The 16,992-nt window shown below is 33.9% G+C and overlaps 1 protein-coding gene across 1 annotated transcript in view; it reads left to right on the top strand.

Moving 5' to 3' along the window:
- Positions 1-63: 63 nt before the first annotated feature.
- The window catches only part of LOC127065127 (putative mediator of RNA polymerase II transcription subunit 26), a 172,054-nt gene continuing 155,125 nt past the window's right edge, over positions 64-16,992 (top strand). Inside the window, exons 1-2 of the mRNA XM_050997057.1 lie at positions 64-531; positions 1,559-2,237. Coding sequence (XP_050853014.1) covers positions 209-531; positions 1,559-2,237 — 1,002 coding nt within the window. The 5' untranslated portion in view covers positions 64-208. The remainder of the gene's footprint in view (positions 532-1,558; positions 2,238-16,992) is intronic.

Here is a 16,992-nt window from a genome sequence, read left to right as displayed (position 1 = left end):
AGAGTAAAAGAAAAAGAAAAACGAGCTCTCCCGTGATCGAACAGCTGTGACGAGTTTGACAGCTCGTCCAGCTCTGGTATCATCCCTACCCCACGACGTCGAGTTCGACGAGGACACGAACGTTAACCGAAACTTACCGAAGTTAGCCGAAATGGTTCCGAGCGAATGGTATGGGGCGTAAGATTGTCAGTCGCACGCCGGTCGTTGAATGGAGCGGGTTTGGAGACGCGTACAAGGTGTCGGGCGTCGCAGTGGCGTAGGACGCTGCGGCTGCCCCGTGCAACCATGTCAGTTGCACGTGGACCAACGCGCGAAGCGTGGTGCCAGTGGATCTCGAAGATCACGAGGTCCACAAACGATAGTATGTGCTTGTCAAGTGCAACCGTGTCCGGTACATCCGGTATTAATAAGAGTTCGTCGTACGAGACAACAACAACAGCAACCGGTAGTAGGCAACTGCGACTGTCCAAACGAGTTGCAATCTTGTTCGCACCTACCCCGCGCTGCTGGATCTTCGCGGAGGGTCAGAAGGTGAGAATAAATATATATATATATATATATATATATATATGTATGTGTGTACGTATGTGTGTATTTCTTTGTACATCCTTAATCAATGTATTATTTTCTTTGAAATCATATTTCTTTTTTAAACGTTCGTATCGTTACAAAAATTCCTAGTTCGATATTACTTGTAATTTTAATTGTCTACGTGCATAATATTCTGTCATTTTAGATACAGTTAATTATTTTTCATTTCTTCCGTTTATTCGTACAAATTTAAGGTAAATATCGAAGGATACTGCTGGCTTTAATAAATTTGTAGAAATTGATTTCGCGCGTAAGAACGTCAATGGTACGTTTTAAGGACTGTTCCCGATCAGCTGCTGTATTCTCGAGATCTCTCCTGGTCGATACGGGAATATTTTTGATAATTATGGTGTACCCGATAGTTTCGTTCTTACATTTGACTGATTTTTTCGAAGAAAGAATGTATAGTCTTGGAATATTCGAACAAAAGTTGTCTTAAAGACAATAAGAGTACTCATTGTCGTAATGAGACCTTTATAAAACTCGTAGAGCTTCACGTTCAAGGGAGGAATACGCAAGTGTGTGCGTGCATCAGACCATGAAGATATATCCGGCATGTTGAGGGTTGAAATCCGAAATTTTGTCTCGCTCGTTTCGAGCGTGAAGCAGCTTAAAGGACCTGTCGAGCGTGTATACTGTGTGTGTGTGTACATATACGCATATATTTAGGAGCATGTACATGCGCGCGGGTGTTTTCTCCCTCTATCGCTTGTGTGTATGTGCGCGCATATCGACATTCTATGCTAATGATACGTAAACTGATACATGATATATTTTGGCAAATTTTTTATGACGATCGAAGTGTTTTCGTTAATGGTGTTTTTAAAATTGAGATTGATAGGGAACGTGATAGGGTTGACTCTCGTCTCGTACTCTTTTTCACAATAACTCTATAGAATTCTATTAAGATTCTTATTAAATAATATATATATATATACAAATAAAATAAAATTTGCTTTATTTTCAGATGCGAATGTACAGAGAGACCTTGTCGACATACAGCCAGTGGTACTGTCTCTCAACAACAACAGCAACAACGTCGTTTAGGGACTTCGTCTCCTTTGGCTGGTTCCTCGAATCAAATAAGTCAACAACAACAACAGCAACAGCAACAATCGATAACCGTAGGAACGTCACAACAACAAGAGAGATCATCGAGCTCAGTTGTCGAGCAGAATCGTACAGACGGCGGCGAGGCGCCGTGCGAGTGCGACTGCGACGAGCAATCAAGGCCTTGCTCCCATGAGCCAAGGATGATGATGATCACGACACGCCGTACAGCAACGGCTACTCGCGCAACCTGCGAATGTGGAAAAACCACGGAAAACGTTGACGAGGACGACGAAGATAGCGTCGCTGGAACTCGACCGTGCTCTCATAAACCACAAACCGAAGGCCGTATCAAACGAGTTAAATACCGTGTTAGACGTGCTGGTTGCGCGATGGCCAGATGCACGGCCGAGCTCGCGATGTTGCACTTGCACTGGGAGCTCGCCTCCGAATGTGCGCCATGCCGGCCACGGGCATTCACCAGAAGACTCTGTAGAAGACAACAGAGTGATAACGAACTGTACAGGAGTAATAGTTTCAAGTTTGAAAGGTTCGAGAGAAGCAGAGATGAATATGCTACGCCGTTGAAGAAACAGGTTTGATTTTAAATACTTCTTGCTTTGTATCATTTTTGCATGAGTTTATATTCTTCAAAAGCGATTTATGTTGGATGATTTAAAAAATATTATGATATATATATATATAAATTTCACTTAAAAAATTATTAACTTTGGACGATTTAAAAGATCGATATTATGATATATATATAAAATGATATATACATATATAAATTTCACTTAAAAAATGATTAACGTTGGACGATTTAAAAGATCGATATATATATATAAGATAACAATCAATTGTGATTACAGTTAGAGCAGATACGTACACATAAATACATATATGTACGTATTAAAATAATTAACGTAAGATGATATTAAATCAATTTTATATAATACCTTGACGTTGATCGCTCTATCCGATTATGAGAGATCTAATTAACTTGATATAACTTTGAGAATTCTTTTTTCAGTTCATTGTGTGTTTTTTTTTTTTTTCCTTTTCTTTTTGCCCTTTCTCCGGTGCGCTTTTATTGATTTTCTCTTTATTCCTTTTCTGTCACTGTCAAATGCCAGCTGTTGGTGGTTGGTCGTAGAAACTTTGTCCAAGTATATAACGCACTCTAAAAGATTATCTTTGGAATAGGTTGATCGTGAACCAATACAACGTTTTCCAGGTAACTTGGAAAATTCTTTATTTGATATACGATACGTTCTTAGAGTTATCGTTCCAAGTTTCTCTATAGATCGTTTCTATAGATCGTTCCAATGGATCGAGGATATATCGTTGATGAATGGTGAAAGATTATAGTAAATAGCTAAAGTCTGATAGCGAATATCACGTTGGTTTTTCTTCGACGAAAAAAATTTCACGACGAATAAAAACAACTTCTATCTTTGTCGCAGGTCGTAGTTTAATCGTCGAAACTGGTCATTGATTTTTTTTTTTTATTTTTTTATTTTTATTTTTTACTGCATAAAATTATCTAGAAACTTTGTTCGATCGTGACTTCGTCATTATAATCGTTTTATAACGTAATAAATATGATTCACGTTTTCTTAGTTAGACTACAAATATATTTCTTGTTTTATTTCCAAAAATAGAGATTCTAGAGATGATGCTTTCTGGAAGGTAGAATATTTGTAATAGTCGGAGCTATATGCTATCGCTATACGATCAGCTGTTTCAAGCGCTTCGTTCATTGTACCCAACAATCGTTTCTTCTATGAAAGAAACTACGGGTATATATATATATACATATATGTGTATGTATGTGTGCAAGCTATGTTACACGAATACATGTGTAATCTTTTGTCTCTTGCCAAGCTATGTTATACTTATGTTGCTTTTCTTTTTTTTTTTCTTTATCTATATATGTATATACATATGTACATGTATATACATTTTATATATATATATATGATATATACCGAATACAGAGACGGTGAATATAACTCGTTTTCCACGTTCACTCATACATATGTTTTTATGTTCTTATAATACACGTGTGTTTACGTTTCCACTGATTCGATGAATCACCGTCTGTGACTCACGATCGAAGAAGGACATTCTTGAACCAACTAACTTCCTTTAACCCCTCATAAATGTCTGGAAATATATATATATTCTCTACGCTTACTACTACATAACATTGACCATTTTGTATCACGAAACAATTTTATCGGCTACGTCCTTGAGAATATCTTGGATATTTTTTCTTTCTCTTTTTTTTTCTTCTATTTTTCCTAGAATAGATATTTTATGTCAGAGATGGACGATTCTATCTCGCATTTTTTTTTTTTTTTTTTTGTTAATTAATCCTCTTTTCTTTTTTTAATATTGAATCACGTTTTGTTTTTTATTCGCTTTTTTTTTTATAGAGAAGGAAGAGAAGATAGCAATTATATTCAGAATTATTATTTATACATCGCATTGGAAATTCAATGATTTTTAAATACGAGAAAATTGATATCTCTTCTATTCGTATTTTAATATAACGTATCCAACACTATCGTATAAGACATACGTCGAATATTCATTCGTAATTTTAATCTCACGTGCCCAAAAGATTTAATAAACGTCGTCCCCTGCGAGTTATAATGTTGGTTGTTAGTCGATACTAACTTAAATATATCGTTAGACCACCGGTATTGAAATCGTCCAATATTTTCTCACTTTAAGCTGATCCTTTCAACCATCCCTTTTACAAGCAGTGTAATCGATTAAAAAGCATGATCCTCCAAGCGTAGATAATTTTGTGTGCTATGAATAATTGCAGAGGCCAATTATTTCTTGAAACTTGCTCGTTTAGATAGCCACAATAATCGATTTCCTTTCTTTTTCTTTTTTTAAATCTTTTCTCGTTCTTCCTTTATCTTCTTTTTTCCTTTTTTTCATTTTTCATTTATTACTTACTATTTAAAATCCCGGGAGAAATTTTTTTCCTTTTTTCTTTTCAATTAAAATCGATCACCGTCGAGATACCAGCTGATTTAGCCAAAATCATGTTGGAATAAGTGGAGCAACTTGATTATGGAAAAATCTTGTTATAAAATCTTCCTTCTTTTTTTTTTTTAACTAATTTTTAATTAATTTAATTTCTTTTTTAAGCCATTGTACGAAGAGAAATTTATTTTTAATCTCATTTTATTATGTATATTTCGTATTCGTATATGTGTGTATGTATATATATATATATATATATTACGCCTATGTAGACATATTTACGTAACGAATAGTTACACATACAATATATTTAGTACGTAAGTAGGAATATTTTACTCGTAATATAAATTACATAAGATTAAGTGAAAATTCTTTTCTTTTTCTTTTTTTCTTCCGCAAATTTACAAAATCTAATTAGTGAGTTTAGAATTTGGATAGTAAAAGTCGAAGTTACTTAGGAAAACGAGAGAATAAACATAGTATATTTGCGTATGGATTTGTTGTTTTGTGCGAAGCTCCCTTGAAAGAAGCGAAGGAATAAAGAAAGGTGAAAAAGAGAAAGGAGTATAAAGAAGTAGAGAAATAGAAGGAAATGTATGGACATGTGTCGAATTGATCGTCAATGGAGAATCGAGTTTCGCTTGTGTGAGCTTTTCGATGGCTTTAAACACGTATGCATTTAGGATTGGAAAAATGTAGAAAAAAGCTTTTTGTCGGTTTCCATATTTCGTGAGACGAATTTATAATTGATCGAGTTTTTTTTTTATTTTCAATTATAATTTCATCCAATTGCGCTTTTAATTATTAACATTAAATCTAATGATATAATAAATATACAGAATTTATTATTTATAATAATAATAATAATAATAATAATATGATTTTTTTTAATAGTTATTATTATTTTTAAAGAATGATTAATCTGGATGTTTTAATTATTGATACTAAAAGATTCAACAGTTTATTGGTATATATAAACAGGTTAGAATTTAATGATTATATAAAATATGTCTCATTTATAACAATAATAATAATAACAATAAAAAATAAGAACATCAATAACACGATTATCTTTTTAATATTTATTATCATTTTATAACAATAATTAATTATTAATACAGGCGACCACCATAAATCTTATTCCTTTTTATCTCGATCATTATCGTTAAATCCATTTAAAATCGTTTTATAGGTCGATTGTATAAACGCAATAGGGGATGGTTTTGATTGGAAAAATATAACCGTGAGAATGAAGCTCGATATCTCTTCTGGCTATTATTACGTACAATGATATTATATTGTACGTATATGCATACATAACACACATATATATATACATATATATGTATGTATGATATGCAATATATGCAGGTAGAATTAGTCGAATACGTTTTACTCTTTCGCACGATTGCATCCGTTTGGTTGGAAGGCAAGGCGGAAATACCGCGGAACTCTGTGGGAACGAGCTGTGTCAGTTGGATGTTGAAAGCACAGAGAATAACGTCGATTGTTTTGCCATTTCAAAGAGTATGTGTAGCTCTCGACTAACTCATCCACGCGATAGAGAATGTCTTCTTTCTCGTATAATACATGTGTATTCGTTCCCTCTATCTCTTTCTCTCTCTTTCTCTCTCTGCATATCTCTTTTTCTGTCTCTCTCTTTTGTATACGCGAAACACGGAAAAGCTCCGCGGATATGCGGTTTTGTTGTATGCATCCAAATGCAGAAACGATGCAACTATCGCGTCCAGATAGACACTTGTGCTTGAAGGGTGCTTAATGAGAGGGAAAAAGACAGAAAGAAACACCTGCTGATAGACAGGCAATGAGAAAGAGAAAGAGAGAAGAATGTGTCGATTAACGCTGTTAATTACTCGCTTTATTTGCCTTTTACAAAATATATTCCTTCGATTTAATAATACTTCGTAATCGACGTTGTACGTTTATTTTTATCGAGGAATATTTTTCCTTTTCGTTTAATAATTTCGTAATAAATTATTTTTATTACGCTCGGTCGTTCAATTTTTCCCGCGGGAAGAAAAAATGGAGAATACAGTGCTGCCACCATCGGCGTAGCGTGATTTACGGGCGGGAAAAGGTGAACGACGTTAATCGATCACCGTCGTCGTTTGTTTTGGCGCGCATTCAATCGGTATAGTGAGCATCGTAAAGGACATACGTATGTTGTTCGCGTGCTACGTGTTTCCATCTCTTCTTCTCGGTCTCTTTGTTTTCGTTGCTACGTCATCGAGTAAAGTTTATTTTGTATATTATACGAGTGGAAAAGGACGAGAAGACGCATTAGTTCGTCTCAGTAAGACGTATATATTAGTTCGCGTTCGGAAGCGTTTTATCTCTTAAGTTCGATTAAAGTTTCTTTTTAACGGTTTCTTTTTCGTATATATATATATGTGTATGTGTGTGTGTATTCATATACGTGCGTGCGTTTTAAAGAAGCGTACGTGATTAAAGTGATGTCGAGAAGTTTCTAATGGTAAATAAGTAAGTACTTTACATATGCATTTCGAAGAAGATATTCAAGATTGGCGAAAAGAGGTACCAAAGTTCATCTTTATTTTCTTACTCGGAAAAATAAAGTGAGGATTAAACGGCAAAGACGAGAGAGAGGGAGAGAGAAAGAGAAAGAAAGAGAGAGAGAGAGAGAGAGAGAGAGAGAGAGAGAGAGAGACAAAGAGAAGGTACGCACAGAAAAATTTTCTTCGAGGAATTTCGGTAAGCGAATTTAGTTTTGTAACGAGCACGTGTGTACGTACGTACGTACGTGTGTGTGTGTGCGTGTGTGCGTGCGTGCGTGTGCGTGCGTGCGTGTGCGTGCGTCTGCTTGGTTAACTTCTACGGTTTTAAAGGCAAAATGGGTAAATGATTTTGCCGTTAGCATCGTTCACTCACTCACTCACTCATACATAGAGTGCTTTTTGTTCTTGGCCCGTTCTTCCATCTCAGACAGGGAAATGGTTCATCTTAATTAATTATCACATGCAACGGCACGCCAACGTTAATTAATTTTCTACAATATTCAGTGTTAAGATAACGAACGGTGTATGCTATGAATTTATAGACTTTCTGAACATATTGACTCTTGTGTTAGTTACATATTTATATGTGTATATATAATATGTTGTTATATAGATCATATATAACAACATATTTCAAGTGCGTGTTATCTTCTTTGTCTTTTGATGGACAAGATCCATGAATATTAAACCATCCAATTTATCTTTTCATCTCTTGCGTACTCGTGTATTTCATATGTTGAATTATTTTGTTAGAATATCGTACAACATATCCGACAGGTGGTATTTCTGTATCTCTAATGATTATTATTTGTTTACATCAGCAAACCGATGGAATTATTATCATAATGTATTTCCATATATAATCTGGAACGTTAAGGAGTAAGAGACTTTACAATGATCATTCAGTTTACAGATATATTAGGTTTAATCCAATACGATATTCCAATTATATATTTCTTTTGCATACATTTTTTGTAAAATCTTATTTAGGTTAAGTATTATATAAATTATTTTATCTACAAAGATAAGACATATCGTTAAACTATTTTTTATGCAGTCGTGTGATGACATAGTTGAACATAAAATAGTACTCAACGACAAAAATATGTAAATTGGTGTAAGAATATAAATGCAGGAATATCTTGCGCACGATTAATCCAAATAATATTTCATTTCGTTTTCTTACCTTCATAATCGCATGAATGTTATATAAACTTGTGTGTACTTTGAGAGAAGACGCAAACCTTTTCAGAACAATTTTGAAAGGAAAAGAGATAGAGTACAGAATATATAAGAATTTTTCTTAGAATCTTTTACGAGAGAAAATATGATGGAGTAAAGAAAAAAGAAGAGAGAAAAAAAGAGAAGGAGAAGAAGAAGAAGAAGAAGAAAATAGAAAATCTGCTTTTGAAGTATTTCTCTTTGAAACAAAACTAGTCGGGTTATATGAACCTCGTTATTCTCAGTCTCATTAAACGATCGAAATTAGAATTTCGATGCTATGATAATAGAATTTCATGGTTCAGCTTGCTATTTCTACTAAAATAACGACGTGCAGCATTACTTTAAGGTATTAGCACGCTTTAATCTAAAGATAAAGTCGTTCTTCGGTTATTTCGTAGAGAACGGTTATGAAATGTTTAATATAAGGCGGAAAGAGAAAGATGGCGATTCTCAAAGGGAATAGGCGAACGAACGTTAAGCTAGTGAAAATGAACATTTTAATTTGAATTTCATGCTATTCAACGATCATTGTTGTAAGGAAAGATAGCGTATGGGGAAAAAATACGATATAGGGCAAGGACGAGCAGAAAAATAAAATAAGATTAGAATCGTATAACATATATATATACATACACACAAACATTACATACATACATACATACATACATACATACATACATACATACATACATACATACATACATACATACATACATACATACATGTGTGTGTGTATATATATGTTAGTTTAGAAAAGTCTTGCAGTGGCTAGTAAAATGCAGCTGAAAAGAAAAGTAAGGATAAAGGATGAAAGAAAATCACGTTGTATACACGAGAGAAATAGATCCAAGCATATATACTTTGAAAGGTCTAACAATACGAGACATCGCAAATCGATGGGAAGATTCGTGCTGGCCTATTTTCGTCTTCTCGACGAAAGTCACCCCTTACTTCCTTCCCCGATCTTTTTCTATCTTTGTCTGCCTCGGTAACGATGAACGCCCACGCATCGCGTCCTTCGAAGAAGGAGATAGGAATAAAAAGAGGAGTATTGTTGAACGAGATAGAAAGAGATAGACAGTGAGAGAGAGGGAGAGAGAAAGAGAGAACACTGCTTGTCAAGATAAAAGAAGAAGAATGAAAAAGGATAGAAAACATCGATATTAAGTCAGTCGCTGACCACTTAGAGGGATGGAAAGTGGAAATGAAATTTCATTTGCAATGTAAATATAAGAGTGTGGGGGAGAGAATAAGGTGGTTGCACATTATAGAATCGAGAAATTCACGAGAACCTTATGGAAAAGTATATTTAAAGATTTTTCTTTTTTTCTCTCTCTGTCTAACTATATATAAGTATATATATATATGTATATATATATATTTCTTTTCATCTTTTTTTATTGACATACAATGAGAAAAAAAAAGACGGCCTCTTTGTCGTCATTTGTTACCTTGCTTTTATCGAATTTTGTCGATCTTCTTTTCTCTAATTCGTTTATAAAAGGAATGGGACTGAGAATATCTATCTATATAGAAACAAAGAGAGAAAAAAGGGCCCTGACGATTATTTCTTTTCAATGCACAAGAGCGTAGAAATTTTGATCGAAAAAATATAATTCTCTGCCAATTATTTTATCCTCTCTCTCTCTTTCTCTCTCTCTCTTTTTTCTTTTTTTACTAAGAGAAATCTTTTCTTCGGTTTTAATTTTTACGGTGATCTAATTAAAAAGAAGACAAAAAGAAATAATTTTTTATTTTTTTATCGATCCAATTTAATTCATCTTTAAAATTAAATTAAATTAAATTAAATTAAATTAAATTAAATTTTTAATTAAAGATTAGGTGTCGCGCGGAAGGTGATTCGAAACAATCGCGAAATGAAAAGTTTTTTACTTTTAATTCGAAAGAGGAAAAAGAAGAGGGATTCTACGTGAATAATATTTTACGATTTCAAAGAATTTTTTTTCCCTATTTTCGTGTTCCACGCCTATGAGCATAAGCGCGGCGGCAGTTCTTTGCGGTAGAAAGCGCACATCTCTCTCTCTCTCTCTCTCTCTCTCTCTTCTCTTTTTCTCACTCGTTGCATCGAGATCTCGCGGTCGAACGTGCGCTTTCGAGTGTCATATCTTTCCTCAACGGGGTTTTCGCTTCTTCCTTTTCGTTCGTACCTTACCCTTTTGATACTTTGATTCGTGTTAACGTGGCTCTTTTAAACGTCGGATTACTGCAAACTTGTCGTTTAAAGTTAGATCGTTCCTCGTTTCACATTTAGCAAAAGAACTTTAAAAGCGTTCACTATTTTCCTTTTTCTATATTTCTTTTATCTCGTTTCCTTCGTTTCTCCCCCCTTTTTTTTATTCAATCACGTTCAACTCATTACGAATCGTCTGATTAATTTAAAGAATTATTTCTTTTTTTACTTTTCTTCTCTTTTTTTTCAAGACGAATTAAAGAACATTTGTTAGAAAGTTAATCTCGTCGTCTTAAGGATTCCATTAATAGTTAAACGATTTTCATTCACACTTTACGAAGATACTAAACAGCAGACACAAATACTTGGCTAAGCAACGTTTAGTAGACATATACAGAGAAACGCATAAACACAGACATACGTACACATATACATATATATATACATATACACACACATACACTTTTTACACACTCCCCCTATTTGTTTCCCAAGATGAGCCGCTTATCGTGCGAGGATCTGTCGATAGCAGACACCCTGCCTTGTAAATGGGGGTGAGTGAAAGGGGGTGAAAAGGGGGATGGTAGTGATTTCGCATGACCGGTAAATCCAGCAAGAGTCGTTTGCATAAGTCGACTCGGTTGCAGGGTGTCCTAATCGAATCCACTATCTCTCTTTCTCACTCTTTCTCTCTCTCTCTCTCACTCTCTCTCTATCTATCTCTCTATCTATCTATCTATCTATCTATCTATCTATCTATCTATCTAATTTTCGTTCGCACTTTAAGCACGTTCGATAAACGGAAACTCGCTCGATTTTCTCGACCACGAAAGGATAACACATTCGATTTGAGGTCAACCTCGACGTTATTTCAAATGAAATATTTTCTTTTCTCTCTTTCTCTATCTCTCTTCCTCTTTCGCTCATTTTTTCCTGTTCTTTTCTTTCTCTATTTCCCTTTAGTATATTTTTCTTCCTGATCTTTTTATTCTTACTCTTTTTTACTCTTAAAATTTTTTTTTCTCTCTTATCATTTCCTTAAACGCTCATTATCAGCTTTTTTTGTTTCATGATATCGTTTGAAATGTAATAGAACTTTGATTCTCTTTCTTTTTCTCGCTTTTTAACATCGTTCGATTTCGACTTGATATTTTTCGATCGATCTCTTTGCTAACGAGCGACTATCATCCACTTTCAAGGATCGTTCTCTTTTTTCTTCTTCTCTTCTCTTTTTTCTCTTTCTCTTTCTATTTTCTAACTTGAAGTTTCTCGTTCTCTCTCTCTCTCTCTCTCTCTCTCTCTCTCTCTCTTTCGTTGTCATTATCTCTCGTCGAAATTTCACACCGGGAAATAGCTCGAGAGATTAAAGTTGAAGACGGTATCATCGCACGTTATTTCTTTCTATCTTTCTTTCTTTCTTTCTTTCTTTCAACTTTTCCCTTATTTTCATTTATCTGTCTCTTTCTATCTCCATCTCTTTCTCCCTTTCTCTCTTTCTCTTTTGTTCTAAAGTTTACGTTACATTCATTAATCATTTGTTAAATAATTGCCGAAAGAAACTTTCTTCTAATTATCTCCTCCTTATACAAGGTGAACCGAAAAGTTTTCTTAAGACTGGCCAAAAGTTTTTTGACTTTAGTTAATTTCGCAATCCGAAAAAAAATCTGATTATTCTAAAAAAACAAAAATCGAAAAGTCTCGAAAATACGAATAAGCGTAATATTGGTAACTGGGTGAAAATCATTTGAAAATTTCTCTCTTTTTCCACTTTAGCCTATATTTGTCATCGTCGATCGACACGATGGAATATTTTTTCTTTTTCTTTTTTCGTTCGTCAAAAAATTTTCGGTCAGTTTAATTTTCGTCTTTCATTTTTCGGCGAATAATAATCATCTCTTTTCCGAGTGAATGCCAGAGAAAGGTTTTATCGTGGCCCTATGACAATAGAATTTGTCGTAGTCGATTTGTCGTCCATTTTCGTCGTCGTTAATCCTTTGAATACGAAACGTACGAACAACGTACTACATTTATGTCATACTTTAGTCTCGACAATCTGCTGTAATATAAATGTACACACGTACACACACATATATATATACATATACATATACATATATATATACGCCTAAATAAGTACATACATTATGTAACGTTTAGGATTCTACGTTAAAGTAGATGATAGCGTAAGCGTGGTTGTAGCTTTGTTAATTTATGTCTGGTCTTCGTATTTTATCACGTTACTATTCGCTCATTTGCTTGTAATTACTCGGAGAATGGTTATATTGTAAAACTCGTACAGTTCTCACAGTTCAAAGGGTTAAATTCACTCGGTGGAACTTTGTTTCCTTGACAAGAGCCTGGATAGAAGAGGGTTGCGAGATATGGGGGTGGAGACAGGGATGAGGGCGAAGTGATGATTGCTTTTGACGATGCAATTGAGAAAAATACAAGTTTGCATTGTCGTCGTTGTTGTTTTTATTGATGTTATCTTTTTCTTTTTCTTTTTTACATTCTCATGAAGCACATAAGTCTTTTACGTAATATGTCCTTTACGATCTCACTCGAAATGAATGTTCCTTTATAATTCACAGATGAGAATAGAGTAACTCGTCTTTTAGTCGACATTAAAATCACTTCGTTCCCTTTGTGTCATGGCTCGTAGGAAACGCAAGGGAATTCACAACTCGAATTGATATTGTTTCGTTTCAATATTTCAAGTAGCAAGTCTTTCTCAGGGGAAAAGAAAAAGAGATAGAGAGAGAGAGAGAGAGAGAGAGAGAGAGAGAGAGAGAGAGAGAGAGAGAGAGAGAGAGAGAGAGAGAGAGAGAGAAATAAAAAAAAAATATAAAAAAATATTCACATAGACCAGTCGTCATTTTTTGTCTGAAAAATGTGATATACTCCTTCAGCAATAAAATTTGCACGCTCTCGTAGTTAGCCTCCTAACAAGGACAGATACGACCGGTGATAAATAAAAAAGAAAAAAAAAAAAACATATAAATAAATAAAAAGCGATGAAAAAAAATTTTCGCAGGCCAGACGTTCGAAAAAGAAAAAGAAAAAACGAATTTTTCTTTTTCGTTTTAATTTTGTTCCCATCGGTACGTCTACCTTGTTATGCAACTGCGTACTAACTTTATGGATTTTATCTTGACAATGAAAAACGAAAAAATAAAAAGAATAAAAAGAAAAAAACAGATTTCTAACGGGGTAGATACAATCAGCGACAAATTAAAAATAAATAAATAAAAAAAAAAAAGAAAGATAAAAAAAATAAAAAGCGTAGAAATGTTGGCAGGCCAGACGCTCGAAAAAAAAAATCTTTTTTTTTTTTTACTTCCGTTAGTATTTATCTCGTTATCTAATTGGATTTTACAATCTTATTGTAGATTTTAATGAGAAGACAAACAAACAACGGAGAGGGATAAATAAATGAATAAAAAGAAAATACAAATACATCGTTCAAAATGAACAAAATTTCAAGAATTATTTTCATTTCTCTTCTCTCTTTATTTTTCAATAATTAAAAATGATGAAAGTACTCGAACTAGTTCCTCTCTAAGGTTAACATCAAAGTGTTCGTCGATCCTTTCCGGGCCGTCGAGTGTCACCGGAAACGAGAGCAACACGTGAACATCGCGCACGAAAGCATAGTGTTGTATTGATCTTTCTTGCTACCAGCTGACCCGTTAGAGTCCCATCTCATCCCATCGAATCGAATCGAATCGAATCGAATCGAATCGAATCGAATCGAATCGAATCGTTGTTTCCTATCGAAACTTTACGCGATATGTATGTAATGTATTTTGTATATTTTTTCTTTTTATTTTTTTCTTTTTATTTTTGTTTTTCATCCTTTCACAAATAGTAAAAGGAACCTTGACCTTCTCTACGATTTTCGCAAATTGCAACTCCATCGATTTCATCGAAAATTTGTATTTTGTGTGTGTGTGTGTGTGTGTTTTTCTTTTTTTTTCCATTACTACAATTATTCTTTTCATCCAACTTTTTTGCATTCTCGTACTGGTCGGATAACGAAGCTCTTGTAGAAACGGTGACCTCGAATAAAAAAAAAAAAAAATAGGAAAAGAAGAACTGGGATATGTCTACGTTCAAGTGTTCGTTTAGTCGGGCTTCTTTCTTTTTTTCTGTTCTTTCTTTTTTTCTGTTCTTTCTTTCTTTCTTTTTTTTTTTTTTTAATAAAAATTTTCTACTATTATGATTCATTTGACTCGTGTTCAGTTAATTCCCGTAATACGCATACGACGACAAAAAGTAAAAAAAGAAAAAAGAGAAGATAAAGAAAAATAATTGTACATCACCGGAACATTTTCGAACTATTTTTCAAATTAAAAGAAGATACTATTCTCAATTCTATGAAAACACTTTTTGCGAGAAGAAAAAATCTGCTTTGATATCTCCCTTTTTTCTTTTATATAAGATATTCTTCCTTTTCATTTCTTTAATCCTCGATTCATTTGATTCATTTTCATTCTATTCGTGTAATGCGTATCACGTATGTGGCGGCGAGAGAAAGTAAAAAAAAAAAGAAAAAAAAAAGAAAAAAAAATTAGAGGAGAGTGAAAAAAAAAAGAGGCTAAGAAAAATAATTTTATATCTCTGGAGGACGTTGACATTTTTTTTTTTTTTCAAACTTTTTTTTAACTTTGAAGAAGAGGATCATTAGACGAAGTGACCTCTTGCGGTTCGTCGTATTATTTCGCGTGGTACTCTCTCGTTGAAAGCATTCTCGCGCGAGTGCACGTCTCCTCTTAAGGTATTATTTATTAACAAAGAACGCGAATTACCTTGCTCCTTTCTCTTTCTCTTTCTCTCTCTCTCTCTCTCTCTCTCTTTTTTTTTTTCTTTACTTTTCTTTTTTTTCTTTCTCTGTCTCTCTCTCTCTTTCTCTCTCTTGCTTTTTTCCCGTTCACCTTTTTTCCGCGTAAGCGGAAGAACCGCTGGGCACTTTGTTCATGCTCACCGCTCGATTTTCGCTTTCGTATTTCTCCAGTGTCGTTGAATAAATAAAATTCTCTTTGTGCCATCTATCCCTTTACCACCATCCCCTACTATTGCCCTGGCTACCCCCGTTAACCTTTTTTTTTTCCTTGCACGTGTATCACACGTGCAATTTTGAGAGTGCGTCCAACCGAAATTGTATACATTGTTTTGATTTTTTTTTTCGTCGACGACTTGTTTTTGTCATCAGTATCATTCTCTCATAACGGATTTATTCAATATTTATCGAAATATTTTCCTTTTAGGATGGTAAGATTTTTTTTAAGGAGATCAATAAAAATAAATAAAGAAAGATTGTTTTTTTTCTTTTGTTTTTCTTGTTTTTTTTTTCTTTCTTTCTTTCTTTCTTTTTTCCTTTGTATGCACAGAGGGATAGAAACAGGGATATATATATATACATTTATATTTTTATTATATATCGTATGGAAATGTTTATTTATTTTCATTGATATATATATATTTTTTAGTACTATACTATAATATCATACTCTTTATTTATTCCATTTGATATTGAAAATTTATCGAGAAAAAGATAGATTAATAACGTCGTGTTAAAAAGAAAAATATAAGATACAAGAAGACGAATAAAATATCATCATTGATATCGTTAGAACGACTCTCCTTTTTTCCAAGTGCTATCTTTATTCGTCTCGCTCGCTTTCTGGAACATAACTCGCGATAGCGATATTATTTTCCAAACGAGATGCGTTTAGGGCTCGGAGCTATGTCTACTCGTGTTAGTAAATTTTGCGACGTTCTCTTTCAGTACTGTGTTGCGTTTAGAGATGCGACATTTTGTGATATATCACAACTTGGTAAGAACATATATGCGCGCTAGAATGAATTCAATTTCGTTTCTATTACATAGACATATGTATGTGTATATGTATATATGTAATTTGGTTTTACGTGAATTAAGGGATGTAATTAGAAATGTCTGAGAAAGACAGAAAGAGAGAGAGAGAGAGAGAGAGAGAGAGAGAGAGAGAGAGAGAGAGAGAGAGAGAGAGAGAGAGAGAGAGAGAGAGAGAGAGAGAGAGAAAGAGAATCAGTTAATTTAGAGAAAATTAACTATCTTATTTTAAGATTAATATTTATTAGTTGTATTCACATGAATCAAGATTTATATTATTTAACTAAGTCGTCAGTGAATTTAACGAAACGTATGTAATCATGAGACTTGAAGTTGAAAAGATGGTAGAGAGAGAGAAAGAGAGAGAGAGAGAGAGAGAGAGAGAGAGAGAGAGAGAGAGAGAGAGAGAGAGAGAGAGAGAGAGAGAGAGAGAGAGAGAGACAGAGAGAATATATAGTAAATACTGTGTTAGCACAGTACGATCGATAACGAAGTGCAACGGCAACTCTCGTGTTCTC

Source organism: Vespula vulgaris, chromosome 7 (assembly GCF_905475345.1).
Source record: "Vespula vulgaris chromosome 7, iyVesVulg1.1, whole genome shotgun sequence".
Classification (NCBI taxonomy): domain Eukaryota; kingdom Metazoa; phylum Arthropoda; class Insecta; order Hymenoptera; family Vespidae; genus Vespula; species Vespula vulgaris.
This window is presented reverse-complemented; position numbering and strand designations above follow the sequence as displayed.